Source organism: Mangifera indica, chromosome 4, assembly GCF_011075055.1.
Source record: "Mangifera indica cultivar Alphonso chromosome 4, CATAS_Mindica_2.1, whole genome shotgun sequence".
Taxonomy (NCBI): domain Eukaryota; kingdom Viridiplantae; phylum Streptophyta; class Magnoliopsida; order Sapindales; family Anacardiaceae; genus Mangifera; species Mangifera indica.
The window spans coordinates 15,883,365-15,908,192 of record NC_058140.1 but is presented as its reverse complement, the minus strand read 5'-3'; the positions used below and the strand labels follow the sequence as shown (position 1 = coordinate 15,908,192).

The following is a 24,828-nucleotide window of genomic DNA, read 5'->3' as shown; positions in this document are numbered from 1 at the left end:
TTATCAAGAGATTATAACTTTTTCCTACAAAGTTTTGAATTAATCCAAGTAATTAAGGTTGTCACATTAAATTAATCCATGTGCAATGATCTATATATGATATAAGCACATTAAAGTATGATGCATGTCTAGTTATTATATTAAGTAAAGGTATAAATATAACACAAGGTGAAAACATAGACAAGTCATATGAGACTTTTTTTTTTACTTTTGGCTAAGCAAGTCATATGAGATGTTTAAGGAGGGCTTGAGCGTGAGTTTATGATACAAGAAGGCATGTCTAAGTTTTATGCATAAGCGTGAGTTTATGAAAGTGAGAGAGGCTTCAAGCATTGAGGAAGGAAAATGCTGACGTACAAGCTTAATGTTGATTCTTGCTGCATATCTTCTTGTAATGTGCTTCTTCCAAGTCTTCAATTTTTGGTAGTTCTGTTCTCTTCAGAAAACACCCACAACAGTATATGACTCTAATCAAATTTGTATTGTTGTATATCTATAGATTTTCTGTATTCTTTCTCATATGAAATATAGTGGTAGTGTTGAGGACCCTCATGTTCTGATTCCCTATTGAGAAGTTTTTGGTGGCCTTTTAACATTAATCTTGCAGTTTAATTTAGTAGTAGCAGCATAAGGCCAGTGGTTGATGGAGTTAAGTTTACAAAATTGCAGCTGTGAGATACTTAAGAAAATATAATCAAATGATCTTTCTCAGATTCTCATAGATCAAATTAGAAAACTTCATAGCATGAACAAAGCCAAATGGTAATCAAGACTATTTACTGAAATTAATATCCAGAAAGCTTTGCTAAAAATAACACAAAAAACCTTCGTTCAAATTCCTTTGATTCTTTTTTCATCTGCCTTCATTTACCCCACCCTGGAGAGAAACACAATAAGAGTCTTTTAGAAACGTAAAGTGTTATAAATATAACGTGAAAGATTGAACTTCTATTGTATAAATTCAACATAAAACAAAAATGACTTGCACAAGAACCACTATTTTCTATGCTGCAACTGTATTGTTCCATGTCACGGAAAAAAAAATTGATTCTATAGAATTACTGGGCCTAAATATACCAAAAGCTATATATGACAAAACGAGTTATATAAATAGAATGCACGTTTTCTAGTTTATAAAAATATTACCAGCATCAACTAAAGTTTCTTGAGCAAAACATGGATGGGTACTTGACAAGCATGTACCGGTCCAGCAGCAAGGTTTTGAGATTCATCTTTATGTTGCTGCTCATTTGTGTGAAAGCTTTGAGGCTCAGCTCTAGTCATTCCTGTCAATCAAATGCATTGGCAATACCAGTTTAAGTATGAAGTACCGCACAAAGAAAAGGACACAAAGTAAGAGCTGACACCATAGAAATCACACTCGCTTTACTGACATTTCATAAAATTTGGCCAAAAAGTAATGAAGTTTAATTTACTTTTTGGACTTAGACCAAACAACATAGAAAGTTATCTAGTACATGTGGAAAACATTACAAGCATGATGATTTTACTATATTGTGAATAATTCAGTTTTTACATATAAAAAATGACTTCAGAAACAGCTGAAGGTATGAATCTCCGACAAGTCAAAAAATATGACAAAATTTTTACCTTCTGTATCCTCTTGAGCAGAACTCTTGTTGAAGGCTTCTTTACTCTCATTATCTTTTCCAAAAGAACCAAATCTAATTTCCCCAAAAGGAAAGTTTTCATTCAAGGTATCTCCACCTTCTGTAAATTAGATATGTCAAAATGTGCTTCTAAAACTTAGTGACATGAGTTTTTGTTACATAGAAAGTGTTGGTGGTGGCAGAGTCCACTAAACAAACATCTAATCCACTTTTTGTTACATAGAAAGTGTTGGCAGTGGCAGAGTCCAACATCTAAACTTACAAAAAAAAAGTTTTTCTTGTTCAAATAACAGGGCAAGAAACCCACAGCATTAGATTTTTATATATGACAATAAAAAACAAGAACCCCACATCAGTTATGAAATATAGTGCCTGTGTGTTTAACATAGCACCAGAAATGCCAATTTTCACAACTACAGTTTTTCAGAAATATTTTTTTATTTCATATAGAGGATCAATTGTTGATTTGAAACAGTATGAAATTGCTTGTTTTAATAGTTTGTAGTGATGACTTCATTGATGGCTTTACTCTTGGACAAGAAACTTCTGTCAAACGAATTAATCCTAATATAATGTTTTTCACCAAATGGAAGCCCCACAAAAAGTCTGTAAAAAGTAGGAGCCCTGCAAACCTGTAGTATTTGCTGAATCATTCAGGCAGCGAAACTTTCCATTAGTTGTATGACTACAACTAGGATCCTTTGGAGCTTTTTCAGCAAATGATTCTGGCAAACCATCATTTAGTTCTTGTTCAGCTTTTTCTTCAGATTCCTCACAAGCGGGTTCAGGTTCTACTACATCTGCAATTACTTGAGGAACCTCATTTAGTAACCGTGATTGCTCTGATGGTGTCTGAAGCAGTTGCAGAATATCCATATACTCAGCAAGCGTATAATATAGATTCATGCTAAGGATCAATTATCTTTTTTCGAATACTAACGTTTCTTACTATTTTATCTATACAAACTAATGTATCTTAATGTAATTGAGTGATTTTGAATTAAAAATAAAGTAAAAAATTAGATCACCCAATCACATTAATATACATTAGTTTGTCTAGATAAGTTAGTAAGTACAGTATTATTCTATTTCGAATGCAATCCACTATGTCTATATAGAAGGGTAGTTTAGATTTGATGCATCATTGCATATTAGTAAGAAAACTACCCAATGGAATAAGAAATAACACCAAAAAAGGATATTCTCTTCTCCATCCCTTCTCATTTGCTCTATCAATGAGGTTTTGTAATGAAACCAGCTCCCTTGCAATCCACTATTTTTTACAGAAGTTCACGTGAATTAGAAAATTAAAAAAAGGAGAGCATTTAAAAGTATAATGAAATATAATCACTCAACAGAATTTAGATAGCATATCAACACTCAAATGGTGCATCAAAAATTATCAAAAAAAAAAAAAAAAAGAAGTGATTAAATTAAGAAAGTTTACCAAAAAACACATACATGTTTAGTTATATCCTCATGCAGGCTTCTCGCCTTCTGTTCAAGTTCCAGCTGCAATTGACACATTTTGGTCAAGAAGCTGTATAAAGTGTTTTATTTTTTCGGTTGATTCACTCATTGTCTATGAAACAACCATTGCACATGATTTGAAAGTTCAAAACAAAGATGGGATAGCCTTTCAAAACATGAAGGACAATGGATCTAAGAAAAAGTTTGCAGAACCAAAATCTCTTGATACACTACCAAGTATTTTCTCAATGAATTGGTGTGTTTCCAGATGCAGATGAAGTAAAAGAATGCTAATCAAACAGCAGAGAGTATGGAAAAAAACTCACAACAGTTGGCCTTTTAAGAAGGCCATTTTTCACTCCCTGTTGCAAATCCTTACACTCGTCCTGCAAATAGAAATACAGTATAAAATTACCATGATCTTCAACAGTTTAATACCAATTCAAGAACTTCTCCTTTCTCTTCTTTTTAGTGCGTGTGTGTGTGTTTTTTTTTTCTTTTGGGGGGTGGGGGTGTTGTTGTGATTAGATTATATATCTTTCATAAAAGACTAATTTTTAATAGTTTCATATGGACAACTAATAATTTCGGCAAGTCTTATATGCGTTAAACCCTTTTGATTCTATGTCTCAATTCTTTCTAAAGGAAAAGAAAGCAAACTAAAATTGTCAGTTACCTCACTGAAGTCATCATCTGACAGCTTGGAAATGGGTAACTCTTTCAGCCTATTGGAAAGTTTAAGAAGAATTTCTGATTTCACGCTTGAAGTTCTCTTAATACCTGTACTAGCATAGATGATAATGTTGGCAGAATGTTAATCATGTAAACCAAAGGAAATTAGTACAATATAGAGTAGTAATATGAGGTAAAAGAATTTAAATAAATTGATTCTGAAGGAATCCAATAGTGGGATAAATTAGTTGAACTGTCATAGTTGTTGCTGAGGCATTACCTAAAACTTGCACAAGCTGATGAGAATTTTTCTGCAAATAGTCATTTGGGTCGGATTTTACTCTCACAAAACTTCCAATCACTTTAGCATCAAAAGCCTCTGGTTGCTTTGCTAGATCCTCCACTAAACTCCTTCTTAAGTAGACAAGCTTGATATTCTTAGGGACTACAGATGCAAAACAGCTTTTCTGCACTTCTGCAACTACTTCCTTGTAATTAGATTTTCTAACCGAGCTCATCTGTTGCTTCCTTTCTTCCACCACCGAGTCACATTCATCCACAATGTCCAAACTACTTTCGGATTCATCCTCTGAATGATCTATGTTCTCAGCGAGATGGGCAGTCAGTCGGTTATATATACTGTTTCTATTAACTGACTTCTTTCCCAAGAGATGCTGCAGCCTTGCATCACAAATGATTATTTTCTTTCTTTCCGGGTGAAAAAGCTGATTTTCCTTGCAGTATTTAGTAATTATAGTTGTAAGATCATCCTGTGAAAGTTCACGGGTTGCATCTATACCAATGGAGTCAAGAAACTCTAGTAGGAGTTTTGATCCCCACCCAATGAACTCCTTTTTCTTTGAGCTTGCCTTTCTTCTCGGAGCGGATTGCTTTCTTTTTGATCTATTCCTTTTCCTGATCTTCTTGTCTTCTGCTGAGTAACCTAAATCATCATAATCAGATACTACAAGTTGACTATCATCTACAAAATCTTCAATATCTTCTTCATTTTCATCATATTCATATGAATCAGGAGACCTATGATTTTTTCCCTTCTTCACTAGATTATCTGCAGAAATAACATGTTCTGAAGTTAAGCCTTCTTTTTCCTTCACCATCTGCCAATATCCAATAAAAAAGAACTCTATTGTGTCTTCACCATAGAAGTCGATTTTTTCCTGTTGAAAGAAAAAAACACATATGTAAAACACAAATGATAAGATTGGTTAAATTCTGCAAGGCCGAGCCACATCTGGTCTCTTCAGCACAAATTTCTTATAAGAATAAAATAAATCAACACAAAGCATAAATATTAAAAGATCACAATAAAACTCAAAGCTTGGAATGGAAGCAACATTACAATGTTGAAAGTACTTTCCACACGACTATTTACAAACAATCCATACCCCATTTGAGTTAACATCTTTCTTTTCTTCCAGACGCATCACAAGCTCTAAACAACTTTCACAGAATCCTTTATTCCCTCTAACGACTGCAAACCCAGAAGCACAGAGGCAGTGTCCACATACAGCAAATGGGCAGCACAAGCAATAAAACTTTGGAGCTTTCTTGCATTCATAGCAAAAATGCCAACCTGATATAAGAATTATCATGTCAAAAGCTAGCACAGAGACATACTACAACTGATGCAAGAAAGAAAAGGTAAAACAAGTGAAGAAACAGAAATTTGTAACAAAAAGTTAACTTCTCTGTTGTCAATAGTCTATTTACAAGGTGAAGCACCAAACTGCTGATGTTAAAAGGAATTACACAAAATATTCAAATCCATAAGGAATGAAAGGAAAAAAGTCTTCTTCTGGCCAATACTATTTTTCTTCTGAACCATGCAAGACATAATGTATACATAGTTAGGAACACTAAGCAGCACGTCCATATACCATCAGGTTTTGTGCATGTACCTATTTTTAACATTCCTTTTATATGAAGCAGAAATATAAAATTAAGGAAATAGAAAGTATGGAAGAAGAATTAGCAGTCCAGTATAATTTATATATGCAAAACTACGTTGGTCTTCACTAGGAAAAGGCAAATGGTTTGCTTACTATATTAGAATAAGCAAAGAAATTACTAATACTGATAGCAGTGACATACCACAAGTCCACTGATCTTTACTTTCCAGTAGAGAGTCATCCTGGTCTACACAGTCTGGATGATAAGACTTCAGACAGTCCCTTCAGGAAAAGGCTATGAAAAGTTAATGGGAGAGATAACATCCTCTATAAAGGCATGAAAATAAGAGGCCATAGCACAAGACATCTACTTGCATTGTAAAGACCAAACCTATAGCAAATTTACTTTCTGAAGAGCAGATTAATGATTCAGAAGTTTCTAAAGTAATTTCATTTTGGTCAATAAGGGAAAAGAAAATTTGTAGTCAACCTTAAAAAGAAAGTCATTTTAGGCTTATCAAACTTATAATAAGTTTTTTGACAGCATAAAGTGCAGAATAATTTGTATCTTGATAATATCATCTTGAAACTAAATACAACCAATATTTTCAGTTTTCCTGATTTATATTATTTATAAAATAAAATAAAAGAAAGATACATAACTAAATAAATTACCATGTTCAAAACAATACAAAACAAATTGAATAATGCATCTAAAAAATGACAGGATAGGACTATCTTTTTTGTCAAATTAACACAAAAAACACTTTCTGTATATGGGTTACATACATTACAATTGAAAGTCTTTTTAGGAAGCATTTCTCTTAACAGAATTTATGTTTTTCAGGAGCACGGGAAATTCATCAATTTGCACATCACTCAAGCTTTTGACCTATTTCTTATTACTAGTCCTTTACAAACCCATGAAATAAATTTATTTATAAATCACTAGAAAGTATTATATCAATTTTTTGAAATAATTTCTTATGTATACAATAAAATTTAGTTGTAAAAGAGTGGTCCCAATCAGCAGCCTAATTCATAGTACCTGTGAAATAAGGCAAAAGTGAAAGACAAAACTACCCTCCATCCCTAATCAAATACACCAGACATCCTTACAAAGGACCAGCCAAAACCTGACTATTTTTGTTCTTAAAATCTGATGCAAATGCTTACGACCATGTCTCTGAAACTTACTTATAGTCACAGATCCTGAGAGAGCCTCCATCCTTGCAGATGAAGCACCAATCCTCGGCTATTTCTTCCTTCTTCAACTTCTTTCTTCTCCCCATCTTCTTCAAAAAAAGATCTGAACTTTAAGCCCAAAGTGCAATTACAGGAACAATCCAAGTGTTTGATTGCCAAGAACTTCTCCTAAACCCTACAAAATCGAGAAAAGATCAATGAGAAAATCTTGCAACTTCTTGAACTTCACCATAACCAGTGAGTAAACAAAGCCCCTCTTCAACGAAGAAAAAAGTTTCAAGTTATGAACTTTTAGGGACTTTGATCATTAGCTTCGTTTGAGTTTAAAAAAACAGAATTTTGAAACCTTTAAAGGAGAAAAATCTCACTGATACAACACCAAGTCCCTCAAAAAAGCCAAATTAAAAAAAAAAAGAAAAGAGAGAGAGAGATAAAGAAAGGTTTGTATTTCTATAAACAAGCTTAAGTTTTGCATATGATTATCAAATGAGCTTTTGATAAATAATAAAAAAAATCCAAAAAATACAAATAAACTCATTAACTTTCAAACTGAAGTTTCATGAACATAAAAACGCCATTATTCTCAGTCCAAAACTAAATCAAAATTTAAAAAAAAAAAAAACACAACCCATTTGAAACAAAGCAAATGACACACCTTGTGGCTGAAGAAACCGAGAACTGCAGGGCAAAAATTGAGCTCTTGAGACAACCCATTACAGAGAAGAAGCTGAAACAGAGAATGTAAATAGTTTTGTGAGTATTTAATGGCATTGTCTCAGTTCAAAGTATATTTTCTGGAAATTATTCTCTAGGTCCTAGGAAAACCAAAAAATAAAACAAAAAATTAAATCTGTCTCGAAACTAGGAAGAAAATTGAAAGTCTTTACTTTTTTTTGAGCTTTTAACCACAATTAGGCCTTGCAGGGACTCAGATATTAAGTTCTTGATCGGCAATTGGTAAACTGATTTATTTGGGAATTAATAAATGACATTAGAATTAATGAAAATTATCCTATGCATAATTTGTTTATTAATGCTCATAAGTCACATAAGTCATAACCCATAAGCTTTATAAGGTAAAATTTATAATTTTCATTAATATTTTTTTAGCTCTTCTAACCGTTCGCATAATTTAATTTTAAAATAAAATTTTATAATAAACATACGCCAATGGGTTAATCTACAATATTAAAATAATGTAATCTCTGGAAGTAACTTGACCTTTTATAAAGTCTTTAAATTTGAATAAAAAGAGTTAGATCGGAGCTTAATTTAATGATTCAAATGAAAAGTAATGTTAATCTATATTTTAGTTAATTTTTTTTTATATATTATACTTCGATTTAAGAAAATTGTAGATTAAAAAAATTATTTAATAATTATAATGATCCACTTTCATATTTCGAAAGCAAAGTTATAAACTTTAATTTGATGGTGCTCCCACAATTTTTATAAAAGGGTGTCTCTTCGAAGATCCAAATTATAAATTCCAACGACCAAACATTGCATAATCTCATAGAGATAGACTTTCCAACTCAAGTATGTGACAAAGACTTCCGCTAAGAAAGGTATTTGCTTGTGATCTTTTACAAATAGGCCAAAAGATTGATTTTTATCCAAGGTATAATGAAATTTCAAATACATATCTGTCAATTTTTAAACCTTCAAACACTCGCTTATTATTCAATTTCAGTTAGAATTTTCTATCAACAGTTCATGAGAACATGCAAATCAAGTGATTGCAGTAAATACTTTCAACAATTAGAAAACAAGTTCAGAATTTTAATGATAATTGCATCATAAAAAAATAAAATTGAGGGGAAAAACGAGTATGTAAATTACAACAAAATCCTTATGGCTAGGTATAGAATCAATACAAAACATGCACAATTCCAAATCAACATTTGAAAATTTTGCTCCCACATTTCCATTGCCACAGTTTCAAGCTGGTGCGACTACTGAGACTCATGTTAGATGCCTGAAGTAAAATGAAGAGAATGCATGAGATAGTGAAGTTATTTCGGCATCCATAATTATAAGGTTGCTAAGAAATAAACAGTGCACCGACAATACGAACATTACTAGGATCATGATACAGTTTCGTCACCGAAGTTTTTAAATGGGTTTAGACCAAAACAAGATACAAACCAAACTCCAAAGTCAACATGTATTTGTTTTTATTCCTATATATACAGGGTATTACTTCCAGTCTTCGTCTTCTTCAAGTAAGTAGGAACATTCTTGAAAATTATTTTGCATGCGTATGCACCATGACAAACAGCAGAAAAACATTCAATTAATTCAAGATAAATTTCAACTTCCTCATCCAAAGGATCAAATTAAGAAACTGAGAAGGGGGGGAAAAAAGAACATAGCACAACACAGAAAAAGTAGAATGAAGGACAGGAATCATGCCAAATTCACATCTCAAAAACTCCAGATGCATGTTCATATGATAAACCATGGAAGACAACATATGTATACAGAACATTACAGAGAATTCATCACTCTCTAGGCTGTGCTATCAGAGGCTCTGGAGACCATATTTGCATGCTGTCCAAATGAATAATAACTACACAGAATAGTCGCATGGATCCTAGAGGATTCTGGTAAAAATTGAGAACGTAAATTAATTCACTTGTTAGACTATCTAATGACTAGATCACTGCATTGTTAGAAAGTGAAGTATCTTAGTTTAAAGTCTTCCACAGAAGCACACATTAGTTTAGTTTCTATCATGTTTCAATCATAATTATGACATTAATTTAGCCAAACCAAAACAAAAAACATGAAAATCTTGAATATTATAACTGTAGCAAAAACTATCTTAATTCTCACAACTTTCACAGCACATCAACTAGATGCTGAAAAGTCAAACGTGAAGAAAATCTCCAACTCTTCAATAATATATAAGCATAGACAACAATATTAGAGTTACCTTTTGAAAAATTCAGTCACATATCGTGAGCTATTGTAAAAGATGAACCACATCAGCACAATCACCAATATATCTGTCAAAGTTTAGGAACTCAAAAAATGCAAAATCAAAATAGGACATTAGCAAAAACCTGTTACAAGGGCTGCCAGACCTCAACTATTTTTGCTTCACTTTAAGTAACTGGATGATAAAAATTAAAGCAACATGCAAATTAATAAATTATGGGTCTGAGTATTGCTTGGGTTAAGGCTAAGCAGGCGAATATTATATTATATCCTTTAGAGAAAAACTAAAAAGAGGATACTGAAAAGATAACGCTCCCACCAATCCAACATGTAAAGTCCAAACGTCACATTATAGAGATAGATCTTGCGTTGAATCCAGTTCATTGATCTCTTACCTACAAACAAAAAAAAAAAAAAAAGAAATTTGTCTAGATGAATCGATAATAGGAATCCAGCAAAGACAGGCATGAATTTGGCAAAATTGACAAAGCCAAGATTAGATCAATAAGACAGACGCGAAACCAATGTTTGTTGACTGAGATTTGCTGATGGATAATACAAAAATTGATCTTGATTTCACATTTAGTTCAGTGATCACAAAGACACGTGATATATTTGCAAAATATTCTCTGGAACAGAAGGTATCATTGGGAAAAATGACACTCTAGTAGCAATTTTTCTTATATTTAAGAATTGCCAAGAAAAATTCCCGAACCCACTAAAAGAGCTCAATATTGACCCTATAAATTATACCCCACAAGAATCCAAATTTTTGACCAGCAGAAAACCCATTTCACAAACAAAAATGGTAAACAAAGAACGAACTAAATTTATGTCCAGCAGGCTACTCAGGAGCTAAACATTGATTTGAATATATCATAAATATACCCTATTCTGATAAAAAAAATACTAACTTTCACCCACAAAATGATAAAAAAGCGAATTAAAAGTTTCAACTTTGATGTCTGATGATGTAATAATCAAATTAAAATGTCTACAAAACTTAACAAAGTAGGTCAAAATCTGAAATCTCCACAGCAACCAAACAGATCTGACAAATTAGAACTGATTTCTTAATCCCATTCAGCTAAAACTAGACTGAAACAATAAATACACCTTCAAAGAACAAGAATGACATAAAGTAAAAACAAAATACAAGTAGGAAAAGGTGATACAACCCAGAAGCGAAACTGACCGGTTTTGCAGAAAGTTTTCTTCCTTTTTTGTTATTCAGACGATTCGGTTGAAAAAATTATGTGGGCCGAATTCGATATGTTTGTTCGTTTGAATAATCTGAATTGGGGGATATTTATCGGAAGAGGCAATGATCATAAGCACCCTATAGTTGATATAATGTAGTCTAAAGGGAGAAGGACTATTTCCCGCCTAACTTTTGATATGTTTTCAAATGCCACCCACGACAGATAAAAATCCATTTTTCTCATCCATAACCGAATTGCCGTCCAATTTTTCAGTTAGAGACAGGGGCAAAATTGTTATTTACTATTAAAAACCTTAAAACTTTAAAATTTTACCGTTTCCTCCCTCCAAGTTTTAAAAACTAATAACTAACCCATCCTCAAAGTTTAAAAAATTTAGATTTCACTCTTAGGGTTTGCTTCCTTCTCCGACCACCACCGACGGCCAACGCAATCGATCGATCTCTCATCTCCAACTACAAAGGACGACGAAGGACGACCCTTCGTCGTCTAGATCTGGATGACGAAGCGTCGTCTAGATCTAGAAGAACAGACGAAGGATGACCCTTCGTCGTAGCGTCTGGACGACGCAACGAGCGACGAAGGACGGCGAAGAGTCGTCCTTCGTCGTCTGGGTGGAGCGACGAAGAGAGACCTCTTCGTCGCATGGTGGTGCGACAAAGAGATCTCTGTCTCTTCGTCGCATCGTGCGACGAAAAGATCTCTGTCTCTTTATCGCACCGTGTGACGAGGAGATGAAGATCTTTTCATCACACCACCGTCGTCCCACTAGGAGAAGGAGGAGGCTGGTGACCACGCCGAAGACAACGTCGAGAGATGAAGTTGAAGAATGGGGGTGAAACTGCTAGTTTTGAAAGTTATGGGGGGTGACTGTATTTTAAAAATATGGAAACCCTAGGTTTGGGGGTGAAAATGTTAGTTTTCAAAGTTTAAAAACTTTAGGTAAGGTGAAATGTTAGTTTCTAAATTGAGGGGTATTTTTGTCATTTCATCTAACAAGGGTAAAATGAATATTTTACCCTTATGTAAACAGATATCATCCATATTAACTACTCATGGGTGGGAAAAGTGGATTTTCATCTGTCGTGAGTGACATTTTGAAAACGCATCAAAAGTTATGTGGGAAATAGTCCTTCTCCCTAGTCTAAAATCCATTTGTTTTTTAACAACAAGAGATGTGTCCAACGAGAGAGACAGTTTGGCTCGTAAAATCATATTTCCGAGGATAAATATATCTCTGATCTGTCTTCACTTTCGTTTATTCTCTCTCTTTTATATACTATTTAAACTTGTACATATTAAAGTAACTTTAAAAATTTTAAATTATTACATAAATAATATGGTTGATAATAAATATTTTATTATTTTTTAAATAAAGATAAAAGAAAAAAATAGGAAAGAATTTTTTTTTGTGGGAATAGAAGAAAAAAAAAGATAAATTTACCTGCACTAGAAGAACATGAATTTCCCGTCATCTCTATATTAAAAATGAGGAAAAGTTTCCCCTATAATTTAAAATAAAGATTAAGATATTCTACCTCTATTTAGAGCGTTACAATCTCTATATACCTCTCAAGTCAAATAGTGAAATTGAATTTGGTTTTTCACTAAAAAAAATTATCTATAATATCAGTTAAATCATTGGTACCCAACAATGTTATAACAATTAACAATTTAATTGGTATTTATTATAGATATATTATTTTATTAATTATAAAAATGACAAATAACACACATAATGTACATATTACATGTACATCAATCAAAATGATTAGCACTAGTTAATTAACTCCAAATTATTTGTTAACGTTTGCTATATATTGCAGGGTGTTGCGACAATTGATTCTTTAATTTTGATACTTATTCAGCCTTTCATTGTTCATAGCTTTGTTAGAAGGGCAAATTATAAGAACTTTAAATTAGAAAACTATGAACATCATATGCACAATCATTGCATTTTGTGATTACACTTTGAAATGGGTTTGTTTGTTTTGCACTTGATAATTGGAGATGAGCTGTTTTTTGAGTTTTGTTTGATTTTTAGTAGCTTTGTATTTCGAATATCTCATCATTTTTATCTCTTACGGAATAGCTTATATATAAAAGTAATATTATATATCTAATTTTATATATAATTTTATACATAAATAGTGATATAACAGTCTTCTTTCTTGAAAGCTATTAGAGAAGAATCGGGTTAAGGAAGAGCTTCAACTTCTTGAAAGTTTGAGGAAGTGTGTTGCATCTCTCATTCCAATTCTTCTCTAATTTTCTCTTTGCCTGCCTGCCTTCTTCTCCTGCTCTGTGATACCCCTAAGCGAATCCCACATCGACAAAGCACGGGAGAGATGCTGGTCTGTGTGTGCTTTGTCTTTGGATCCCACATTGGTTAGTGGTGGGAGAATTGAATTGGTTAAATAGTCTGTGAGCTCCTTAACTGTTAAGACGCGTTTTGGGTTGCAAAGCCCAGAAGCAAACCCATGATGGACTGTGTGTCCAAAGTGGACAATATCTTAACAGTGGGCCGGGTTATTGGACTTGGGGTGTTACAAATGGTATCAGAGCAGCTCCGCGTGTCCTCTTGATCGATGGTGGGGCAAACCTCAGCGAGGACGCATAGTCTCGTAAGGGGGGGTGTATGTGATACCCCTAGGCGAATCCCACATCGACAAACCACGGGAGAGATGCTGGGTCTGTGTGTGCTCTGTCTTTGGATCCCACATTGGTTAGTGGTGGGAGAATTGAATTGGTTAAATAGCCTGTGAGCTCCTTAACTGTTAAGACGCGAAGCAAACTCATGATGGACTGTGTGTCCAAAGTGGACAATATCTTAACAGTGGGCCGGGTTATTAGACCTGGGGTGTTACATGCTCCCTATTTCTTTTCCTTTATGATGTATCTTTCGAGGGCTTCCTCTTCTTTAATATTGCTCCAACACGTAGCCAGGTTACCAGAAAATGGTTCAGTTGCCCCAGTTTTCTCTAACCAGAGCTGGACCCTTCGATGAGGCCAAAAACCAATAGCTCCAGCAAAAGTGCTTGCTGTCAACTTATGCTTCCTTGATTCTTGGCAGTTTTTGAACCAGTGATGAAGACTGCTTGACTGGAGAACAGAACAAGTCTCATCAGATGAATTATTCAGAGAATGACAATGGCTTGAATATCTTTGAGATGCACTGCTAAAACTTTGAACACCAAGGCTAAGCCCTCTGCCAGTTGATGAGTGCTATAGGTTCTCTTAAAGTTAAAATCAGTATGAAGAGCACTTATACGACGTCTACTCTTGTAATTGTTATATGAAAGTCACAAGGGGAAAGCAAGAGAGACCTATGATTCAGTTAAAATATAAAATAACAGATTCGGTTAAAATATAAAATAACAAATGAAACTATCTAACTAAAAACACTTTTCACGCTTCATATTGCACATTCCATTTGAAAGTTAGCATTGACTAACAGTGGGAACTTATAAGAGCCCTGATGCAGAGAGACCTATGATGCAAGGAAACTTTGGGAGGGGAAGAATTCCAAGTTTCCGAAACGTTCCGGAAACAGAAACTCCCCGACACCTGCACGAGACTTGTCCCGCCGTTTCCGCAAATTAAAAAATTCTGCTACAAATTAAAAAGACCAAAAAAAAAAAAAAAGCTAACTTGCCATGACAACTTTAACGGTGGCTGAGCCATAATTGACGGCAATGGTGGAGTTGGAGGCCAAGGCATGGGTGAGTGAGGGAAAAGAGAAAATGGATACGTAATCATGGTTAGGAGAGTAACGGTGACGGAGGAGGCAGAAGCAGGTACTTCATCGTTTAAAAAGGTGAAAGCTGAGGAATGATTTAGTGGGTGAAGAATCCCAATGAGCTACAGACGTGCGTCTTGCCAGAGTGTTATGGAATAATTTTGAAAATTTGTGCGTCCAATTAAAGGCAATAAAAGGTAACATGCTGACATTAGGATGAGGTTGGCCAAATTGGTGAAATATATCTGGATTTATTTATTTGTTTTATAAATACAAACGGTCTGATTATATATATATACACACACAGAGAGAGATTTTAGCTTTACCTTGAATGAAAGGTAATAAATCAAAATGTTAAAAACATTGAATGCAGAAAATCCAGTTGAATCCAACCTCTTATAAAGCGAAATCACTTCATAATGATGCTTCCTAGAAAGTGCAATAATCAAAGTGGTTAATGATGAAATTGGAGAAATGGGTTACGAATTAATCAAGAAAATATAGAGCGAAGTTACCTGATCTGCATTTTTCTTTGAAGAATCTGGGAAGTGAGATTTGTTCAGGTGGGATTTTGAAATAATACAAAACGTCATTTTTGGATGTTGAAGTGGTGAGTTATTGCTAAAGTGTCAATAAAGATGAAACATAACCTTGAATAAGAAGAGACAATCGAAAATGCAGAGGGTTTTTGTTGGTTTTGTTAGGGTTTAGCTGATGTCTTTGTAACCTTTTTATTGTAATATTCCTATACAGTACAAGGCACTATAGGATGTCCCAATATTTCTTTTCCCTTTCTGTAATTAGTCTCATAGCGTACACAAGAATGGATGACAGTAATAAGTTGCAGGAACAGTCTATTATGAAAACATCCTCCTGCAAGTGTAATCAAACAGCAATTGTAAAAGACTTTTACGCGCTTTCTCATCTCGTACTTTTAGAAGGCGAGCCACTTTGCAAAATCCGACGTGATATCTATATAGATATTCTTCATTTACTTCTGGTTTCATCTCTTCCTTAGCTGGTTTCGGCCTTGTCAGAGCCCATTGCATTGCCCATATGGCCAATGGACGCATGTAACATATTGCTCTGTATCCGCCGTTTGTAGTCCAAGCTTCTGGAGTTTGGAAAGAATAGCTATGAACAAAACAACAATCTGTTAGGGAATCAAGAATATATAGTACTAGAGGAGATAATTATCGTGGTAAATTATGCAAAAGAGTGTAGAGTTCTGATTTGAATAGACTAAAAAACATCCTAAAGGCAGAAATCTAGGGAATGAACATATGATCTACTAGATTGTTGCAACTGCAGTAGTTTTGTCCTACATTTCTCCCACTAAACTGTTCAACATACCACCGACTTAAGTGTCAAATCTTAATCAACCGTGTACCGACAATAGACAATGCAATGAAATTAAAACATAGACTTATATGGTGTAGCCGGTAGCACATCAATTGCAAACGACTAGCTCTAAACTTTCTGCTTTCAAGTTTCAAAAGGTAATACTGTATTCTTAAGATAGAGGGGATCTTACCCAAGTCCATTTTCAGACCATGCTGCTTCATGGATTCCACTGGCAGTTTGAAATCCCATATCGACCAAATCTTCATGGATCATTGTTGCAGCAACAGCATATGTGACTCCGGACCATACTTCTCTTGACTGTAATGTTGTCATGTCAATTGTTCCATCAGGTAGCATCCCATTTACCGCACCCCGCTTTCCATCCATAATCTTCAAGACATTATAGTTAAAAATCTTCTTTAATGCACTCCTTGCTTTGTCTTCATCAACAATTGCTGAGAGACCACATGCTCTGGCATACCTACAACAGCGACACACTTGGCTAAGTCCTAGTCCCTAGACATTTGATTAATTATTATTGGACTTGAATGACTTTTGAAAAACATTAATTATATACACTGCAAAAATGTATTCAGTAGTTATGATGTATTGGTCAGACTCATATACCTTTGGTGAAAAAGTAATAAGATTAATTACTTTTTACATTGGAGTAAAAAGATTTTCATAAGGCTTCTGAGTATCTGATATTTGAGAATATCAATGAATAAAAGCTATATCAGTTGCAACATACCATTGTCCAGCCAATTGATCAGCTTGAATAGATAAACTTGAGTGGCTGCCACTATTGTCATAGTTGAAGTATGAACCATTCCACAATTTCTCATATACAACTTTTGCTTTCTGAAATTTGCACCAGAAATAATCTGCCGAACCCTTGTCACCAACTTCATATGCCAATGCTGCGGTAGCCTGCAATGCTGCCACCCATAGGCCACCACTGTATGCACTCACACCAGAGACAGACCACGTATCATATGTCTGATCTGGGAAACCATCATTCTCAATCATCCCATCACCGTCCCTATCAAATTGGTCCATATATGCCATTGCAACATAAACTGAGGGCCAAACAGATTTCGCAAACTTCTTGTCCCCAGTGGCAATCACATCTCGGTAAACTTGGAGAACAAATTTTGGATTCAAGTCTTTCCATTTGCATGTGTCATAAAGACAGTAGCCATTTACTTCAAACCAGGGGTCATCAGTTCCAATGTCATGGGGAACAGCTCCAAGAACCTTTCTGGGGACCCACTGTCCATCATGTATAAGTTTCATCTTACTGGGATCATGCATCATCACTGCTGCTGCAAAGTCTCTTTGGACACTGAGTTGAAGTTTCGGAAATAACATGACTAGTGCAAAAGATGAATAGAAATGAACATCATAGGTGTTCCACATGGGATATTCAATTCCTTCAAGATAAAGGAATTGGCCGATGTTTTCTTCACCTTCTTCAAGTAAATTTGTTCCAAATGCAGAATTTAGGGTGACTGGAGTGTGTAATTGCTCAAAAATTGAAGTCATCCTCTCAAGAATGTTTACAGCAGTATCATTATGATTGAGCAAATTGACATTTTCCTTCAAATCAGATTGTGACCTATCAAGGGAAAACTTCCTATCACCAATGTGCTTTAAACTATGAACAGGAGGTGAGCCATCTGCAAAAAAATTGTACAATGAATACATATTCACTAAGATGAGCCAATGTTCATATAGTATATGCCACATACCGGTCCAAACAGTGCCTCCTGAATTTAAATAATATAGCTCATTAAATAGAGTGATGGGATACCTGCAAATAAAATTCAGAGAAAACTTTAGAATCTTACAGTATGAAAAATGGCAAACAACATGTCTAAGCTTACCATTCAGGAAGTCTCTTGTCCTCAAGAATAGGTCTTTGCCATGCTTCTATCTGCGATTCCCAATTTCCATGCTCTATGTTTATGAAAAATGAGTTAAAGATTCTGAGCAATTGACAATATGTTTGTCTGCATACTAAGTACTAAAATGGGAGCACAACAGCCAAAATTTCAACAAAAGTTACATAATAGGCCATCTCAGTCCTGATTTTACAGATCTTAAAGTAAAAAGAAACTAGTAATTGGGAGAATGTAACTTGAAAAATTACCAAGAATAGCATCATGGGCTATACTTGCAGCTGCATCTCCCTGAGTACCATAGAATTTTGTGTAACGCCTGTAGATAAAGACTTTTCAGGAGATGGATAATATTAGTTCCTGCAAGTTTTCAAGCAACATCCACCAACTTACCTATAATATGTCTTTCCACTCCAAAATTTCACTTCTGGGCAATCCCATGCCAATGAAAATGTAACAGTGCGCTCTGCACCTGTTGGGACTTTCACAGAAGCTGCAATAGCTGCCCCAATAGATGATCCCCGCTCTGAAGGTTTTGATGTTTCAGCAGAATTAAGACGACCAAAGGATCCATGCTATTACAATAGAAGATGTATGTTATTTTTTTGGAATAAAAGATAAAGAAAATAACTCATTCACAGTGTCAAATTTCCAAGGAATGACTTTCTCTATGGTATTCTCCTTGAATAGTATTATATATATGATGCCAAATCGAAAAGAACTATGACTATAATGCACTTGTAAATTATAGGAATAAGTTTACCTACCTCTTTTATTTCATTCCACATTTCTTTTGCTGTTAAACCCAAGGAGTTTCCAGATATCACAAAACAAGGGCACTCTGAAACATGGACACCATCAGTCTCTTGTGCTGCAATTGCAAAAGTCACAGGGGATCCGCCATCTGCAGTCCTATATTTGTAGATAACAGATGTGAATTAAAGGATTTAAGAATACACAGGGACAAAAATTTATCAAACCAAGTCTTGAGTACGTTATTCTGTTTATATCAGGTAAAGGAACTCACATGTGATGTAAAGAAACTCCACGCACACCATCATCCATCCTATCAACATCAACGATCTTGTTAGTTCCAATGACCATAGGCATGACACCTCACATATATGCAGTTTGAAAATCTCAAAGAATAAATTTAAAGATTCATACTTAAATTTTGAGTTGTAGTGTTGACCAGTAAATTCAGAAGCTCCTCCGACAGAATTCTGCATGGCAATACAGGTTAAGCTCTTGCCCAAAAGTCATATAATTTAATCTCACACACACATGCAAGGACAAATCTCACAAAGACAGATTTATCAAACAATATAGATGCAACACAAAAACAATCAAGGGATAAATAAATCAAACAAAAAACTTACTGTCCATGTGAAAAGCAAGGTGACATCTGCGGAATTCTTTCCAGAATTATGCAGCTGCAGAAACGCAAAATCAACTGATTACTAAGTAAATGTGCATCATATGTGCAACAAACCAAGCTCAGCTGATTACTTCCTACCGTGAAGGTAAAAACTGATACAGGGAAGCTGCTCTCTTTGTAATTATGGGGTATAATAGGAGATATTTGGCGAGAAACAATTCTAAGTTTGGGGTCAGGTTCACCTGCATTTACAGATGATAAGGGTTTCAATGTCATGATGGCCTTAACAATTCAGAAATATCCATTTCTCAATGTTAGATTACCCTCATATACAGTCCAAGCCCGTGGATATAAAGCATGATACATCGAATTATTCCCCTTCAGATTCCAGTCCCAAGATCCAATCCCTGAGGCTGTTGTATCCCTGTTCATGCACATGACATCAGTTGAGTCTTTTCTTGTATTTTTCATATAGCTTCTTCTCTATCAATTTCTTGCATGGAGAAAAAATAGTCCCCCGGAATATTAAAAATTTCATTTTACTGAGAACAAAATAACTAGGCAGTGAAATACAGACTTACTTGAGTGCCTCTGAGGTCCTTTCACACAAAACCGTAGAATATTTTTCACCATTTGAGCGTGAAACAAAAACCTACAAGTGGTGTTTGCAACAAGCAATCAACAAAAGAGTATGAACAATAATTCAGCAGAATTTCATCTCAAAATCAAAGGTCACAAATTCAGTAACCTTCATACAAGGAAAGAATAATATATGTGAGTCATAATATAGACTCTACAAGGATAGATGCAATAAGAAGGAAATGAAAACAAACTTCGAGAATCCATTTAAAGGAGATCTAGAGTCTTAAAAGAACTATATTGGTGGCTAACCCTTAAAAGAAGAGTAAAACTATGTGCACTACTAAAACAATGACATATTTGTGATTGTAATATGAATTTTAGAAGAACTACATTTCAAAAACTAGTTATTGAAATGGGAGGGTTTAAGATCATATAAACATCACATTAGTTGTTTATATTTTCCAATGTGAGATCCAAGTTTTATACCTTATATTTGGGATCCTAATATACCACCACGTTCTATAGTCCCTACGCCCATGTGGGTTGGTTATGCGCTAGCTCCTTGCTAGCCCCGGACAAACACTGCAATGCCGGCATCACCACCCGCACTGTATCATTGCAACTAAAATACGTGGTGATAACTCTAATACCAAATAATACAAAACTTGAAAGAACCACACCTCAAAAGCTAGCTACTGAAATGGGAGAACCCAAGACCATATAAACCATACATTAGTTGTTCACACTTTCCAATATGAGATCTAAGTCTTGTATCTTACACTTAGAATCCTAACAAATTGCGATACAAATTGGAGATAAAAATTAAGAACAAAAAGCAGGAAAAGGAGTTGTAGTTGAAATGCTTGAGTTGGCAAGGAGAATGCAATCATTTTATGCAAATAAGTGAAGCGATATGATGTCTTTTAGATTAATTCGAAGTTGTGATAGACAAGTGTTATGCGGTGTCATTTTATAGTGGTTTTAAGTGAATTGTAAATGGTCAATAAATAGTAGTAAGGAGGTTTGTCGAAATTGGGAGTTTGTTAAAAATCAAACTGGGAAATGAATGGGTGCTCTGTTGATGCTAATTGATTACACACCCTCTAAAATTCTATTTCTCTCTCTCTCTCTCTCTCTCACTCCTTCCTCACACATCAAATTGGGTCCTATTTTATCTCTAATTCAAAATTACTCAATCACATAAAGGCACATTGTCATTAGTTTGCAAAATAGTACTCATTGTTAGTACACATAGGTTTATTTTAAAACAAAAGGATATTTTGAAAACAAAATTTATAAGCCAATGACTAAGTTTTTGTCTTCATCCTCTTGCCATAGACTTACAGAAAATTGATTTGCTGGAATCTGTTTATCTTCCCAAACTCGAGGGAATAGTTGAAAGCGCTGAAATCCACCTCTGTAACTAGTTCCAATGCTGCCTCCACTGGAAGTTGGTTTCATTTTGCAAAACAGAAAAAGAAAGGAAATGAATATTGGAGAAGAACAAAATAAAAAAGCTAAGTTCAACAACTGATACAAAACAAACAAGCTACAGCTCAAAAAATCTGCTTTATATTACTGACACCCGGGATGTTGCAGTATAAAAGTTAAGAACTAATATTACAAGTGACAATCAAGACCATTTGATTAGTAATTTTTTAGCTCTAGATAAAAATTGATAGGTATATATTAAGCATGTAGGATTTTATACAACTCTCTAAATACACATCTATGTAACTACTGGAAAGAAGAAAGGAATGAAGTTATTATGCTATGCAATTTGGTAAAGGACATGATAAAGAGATGTAGAAAGGCAATTCATTATAAACATCTAATTAATAAACTAACATATATAGTTATTCCTTATGCTATGAAATGTCCTTGGAAAAACCATAAATAGGGGAGATTCAAGGAGAAAATATTACCCAATTCCACCAAGGGGAATGCCTTGTGAAGATGTTAGTAAGTGCTTGATAAATGGATTGATAAAAATTCGCTGCAAATGAGATCATAAGGACTCGCATGCCACAAAAAGGTTCAGAAATTATGATCAGAGAAGATTCTTCAAAGCTGTGATACAGATGGTAAAGTAGTCCTTAAATATACAAGAAAGTTACCTTTCCTTTGGCAGCCTCTTCACGGATGTGCTGCAGAATCCGAATACCAATGGGAGCCTATCCAAACGAAAGAAAAACTTTTTAAGGACATTGAAAACAAAGTAAGGGAGATGAACATTTTTCACTATTAACATTTTAACAGTTGACTTAAATTTTCCAATTGTCATGCATTTATTGATCATATTGAAAAGCCAGCTTGTGACAAATTCACTTGAGTATTGTGCAAAGAGAGAAAACAAAGCATGTGGAGATTAGATTGAAAAGCCAGCTTTTGACTAATTCATTTGAGCATTGTGCAAAGGGAGAAAACAAAGCATCTGGATCATGATATCTAATTTTTATCGATTATATTGAAAAGCCAGCTTGTGACTAATTCATTTGTGCATTGTGCAAAGAGAGAAAACAAAGCACGTGGATTATGAGCTCTAATTAAGCAATTCGTGCTATTATCTCCATTATTAAGAGCTTTTGAAATCTACATATGAAACATACCAGTTGAATTATCTCCTTCCAGGTCATTGAAAACATCGAAAGGGTGATCTCGTCACTATTTAGTTTTCTCTTCCAGGTAAGAGATGGAGGTTTTGCTGGGTTGACCTGAACCAGACACAGAACAAAAAATTAGATATGAAGCATACTTTTAAAGCGATTGAGAAGATCTTATATGTCTTCATTAGAGATCAAAAGAAAAGAAATACGGTTTTTTCCACTCTAGCCATTACCTTATCAGATGATGAATGAGATTGCTCCTTCTCTCCTCCATAGATGCCATTCTCCACAATCTTTTCCTCATACATCTTTCCTGTTAAACAAATAGAGACTATAATCAAAAGAGTGAAAACAGAATATAACTAACTGAATCCTGACTTGGCAAACAAAACACCAACCCTCAACAAAAATATCTAATCTCTTCCACACAGGGCATTCCAATAAGGGGACCATTAACTCTTATATCATATAGACATTGGAAGTTTCGATTCTGAATTCTCTACTAAATCAAACAGTTAAGAGTACTAAGATGACAACCTCCCCTTCCCTTGAAACCTCCAAATTCAATGAAACTCAAGTTAAGCATCCTCGGTTACATTATATGGGATCAAGTCACAACACAATTTTTCAATGAAACTTAACTGAAAACTCTACAGATGCAAATAAAACAAAACAGTGCATAAATCATCGCCACTTCAAACCAAAAAAAAAGTTCAAAAAAAATAAATATTTGCACACTTTCATAGCACTAATATCACAAAACTCACTCATTTCTCATCAAAGAAACACAAATACACTAAATGGGGTCAATTTCAATACGATCGGTCAACAAAACTGAAGTCAATCCAATCAAACAAAAAAAAAATCATCACTACTTCAAAACCAAGAAAATAAAAAAATACCCACACTTTCACAGAACTAATATCACAAAGCTCACTCATTTCTCATCCAAAAAACTCACATGAATGCATTGCATGAACAACAAGCTCACATACATAAAACCACACACATGCATAATACACAAGAGCTTGAAGCAATCAAAATCTGTCAAAAACATCAGAAACAGAAAGAAAATGGAGGAACTGTAAAAACACTTACCTGAGAGGAAGAACTGGAAGATTAAAACTTATGATCGAAATCGAAAATGGTGGAGAGTTTGAAGATTGAAGAACTTATGGTCTCTCTGAAATTATATAGTTACGGTCTTACCGGTCATTATATTATAACGGCCCAATATCGAAAAATAAAATAAAAATAAAAATTATAATTATAATTCGAACTTGACTGGACCGATTTAGGATGAGACAATTTTTAGACCCTTCATGTTTGTTTTAATACTATTAGCCCCACAAATTTCTTAAATGACCATATTTTATTAACTTTTTAAAATTATGATATTTTTCTCAATCTATAATAAAGAAATATATCATTTTAAAACATGCATGCCATTTCTTTCTTCAAAAATTTATTGCACTCACAATTTTTGAGTTATAAAAAAATTTTATAATTTTATTTTTCTTTGTACAAAGTTATGAACAATATAATTTTAAGTATAAATTATTTTACAATTAAATTAGGGTGTTTGGAATTTTTTGATAGAAACGGAAAGAAATAAGATATGTTTGGAGATTATAAATAAAACTTTAATATTAGATAATACTATAAATAAAACTCTAACTTATATTATTAACTTTATCTGTTTATAGATAGATATTTTAAATTTTAAAATTTTATAGATAAAAAGTTTAAGAATAAACTAAATCATGGGATGGGGATAAGTCTTTTGGCCTAATCTAAAACATTTTGAGGAACGCTATACATATAATTTTATGCATTTAAATTAGAGATATAACATTACCAAATCACAGATGTTTATATACATAATTTTATTGAAAACATTTTTATAAAATTTATTTATAAGTAAGATATTGTTAGATTACACTTAAAGGTGTTTGGTTCATGTGTTTAAAGATTAGTATGGTAGTATATTTTTTATTATCATTTCCTTCTTAAATATGAAAATATTATCAATACAATTTTGATTTTATTACAATCATATTATTATATTAATTTTAATGACATAAATACTCTTATTTTCAATTAATATAACAATTAATATAAAGAATATTTTAAAATAATTATATCTAATAAAATTTAAATAAAATAATATCTTAATATTTTTTATTATCTCTAATTAGATATAATAATTATTTATATTTACTCATT

General features: G+C 33.8%; 3 protein-coding genes and 1 long non-coding RNA gene across 7 annotated transcripts; all 4 read right to left on the bottom strand.

The window, feature by feature from the left end:
- Positions 1 to 691: 691 nt before the first annotated feature.
- LOC123212743 (uncharacterized protein At5g08430-like) lies at positions 692 to 7,902 on the bottom strand. 4 transcript variants are annotated; one of them, XM_044631919.1, is made up of 14 exons: positions 7,777 to 7,902; positions 7,545 to 7,616; positions 6,881 to 7,064; positions 5,886 to 5,965; positions 5,180 to 5,367; positions 4,054 to 4,951; positions 3,778 to 3,881; positions 3,428 to 3,487; positions 3,093 to 3,143; positions 2,834 to 2,904; positions 2,264 to 2,520; positions 1,612 to 1,731; positions 1,147 to 1,286; positions 692 to 877 (listed from the first exon to the last, which is right to left on the bottom strand). In XM_044631919.1, the coding sequence occupies exons 3-13, from the start codon at positions 6,973 to 6,975 to the stop codon at positions 1,156 to 1,158; spliced, it is 2,055 nt and encodes a 684-aa protein (XP_044487854.1). In that variant the 5' UTR covers positions 6,976 to 7,064; positions 7,545 to 7,616; positions 7,777 to 7,902; the 3' UTR covers positions 692 to 877; positions 1,147 to 1,155. The 4 variants fall into 4 exon arrangements, with proteins under 4 accessions (XP_044487854.1, XP_044487853.1, XP_044487855.1 ...); XM_044631918.1 differs by lacking the exon at positions 7,777 to 7,902 and having other exon boundaries at positions 7,545 to 7,746; XM_044631920.1 differs by lacking the exons at positions 7,545 to 7,616; positions 7,777 to 7,902 and adding an exon at positions 7,236 to 7,362.
- Positions 7,903 to 8,628: 726 nt separating this feature from the next.
- Positions 8,629 to 11,183, bottom strand: LOC123213080. Its single transcript, XR_006501646.1, has 4 exons — positions 11,028 to 11,183; positions 10,132 to 10,227; positions 9,828 to 9,900; positions 8,629 to 8,867 (listed from the first exon to the last, which is right to left on the bottom strand). It is a non-coding gene; the product is annotated as an uncharacterized LOC123213080 (long non-coding RNA).
- A 2,743-nt stretch (positions 11,184 to 13,926) lies between these two features.
- LOC123214332 lies at positions 13,927 to 15,384 on the bottom strand. Its single transcript, XM_044634081.1, has 2 exons — positions 15,307 to 15,384; positions 13,927 to 14,277 (listed from the first exon to the last, which is right to left on the bottom strand). Exons 1-2 carry the CDS (start codon positions 15,382 to 15,384, stop codon positions 13,927 to 13,929), a joined length of 429 nt encoding a protein of 142 aa, XP_044490016.1.
- Positions 15,385 to 15,467: 83 nt separating this feature from the next.
- On the bottom strand, positions 15,468 to 23,823 carry LOC123214751 (non-lysosomal glucosylceramidase-like). Its single transcript, XM_044634723.1, has 20 exons — positions 23,701 to 23,823; positions 22,836 to 22,915; positions 22,606 to 22,710; positions 22,114 to 22,170; positions 21,922 to 21,992; positions 21,341 to 21,440; positions 19,996 to 20,066; positions 19,738 to 19,838; positions 19,553 to 19,656; positions 19,416 to 19,469; positions 19,204 to 19,259; positions 19,064 to 19,102; positions 18,804 to 18,948; positions 18,430 to 18,611; positions 18,288 to 18,355; positions 18,022 to 18,094; positions 17,887 to 17,948; positions 16,887 to 17,814; positions 16,326 to 16,616; positions 15,468 to 15,925 (listed from the first exon to the last, which is right to left on the bottom strand). The coding sequence occupies exons 2-20, from the start codon at positions 22,908 to 22,910 to the stop codon at positions 15,649 to 15,651; spliced, it is 2,859 nt and encodes a 952-aa protein (XP_044490658.1). The 5' UTR covers positions 22,911 to 22,915; positions 23,701 to 23,823; the 3' UTR covers positions 15,468 to 15,648.
- Between the last annotated feature and the right edge of the window lie 1,005 nt (positions 23,824 to 24,828).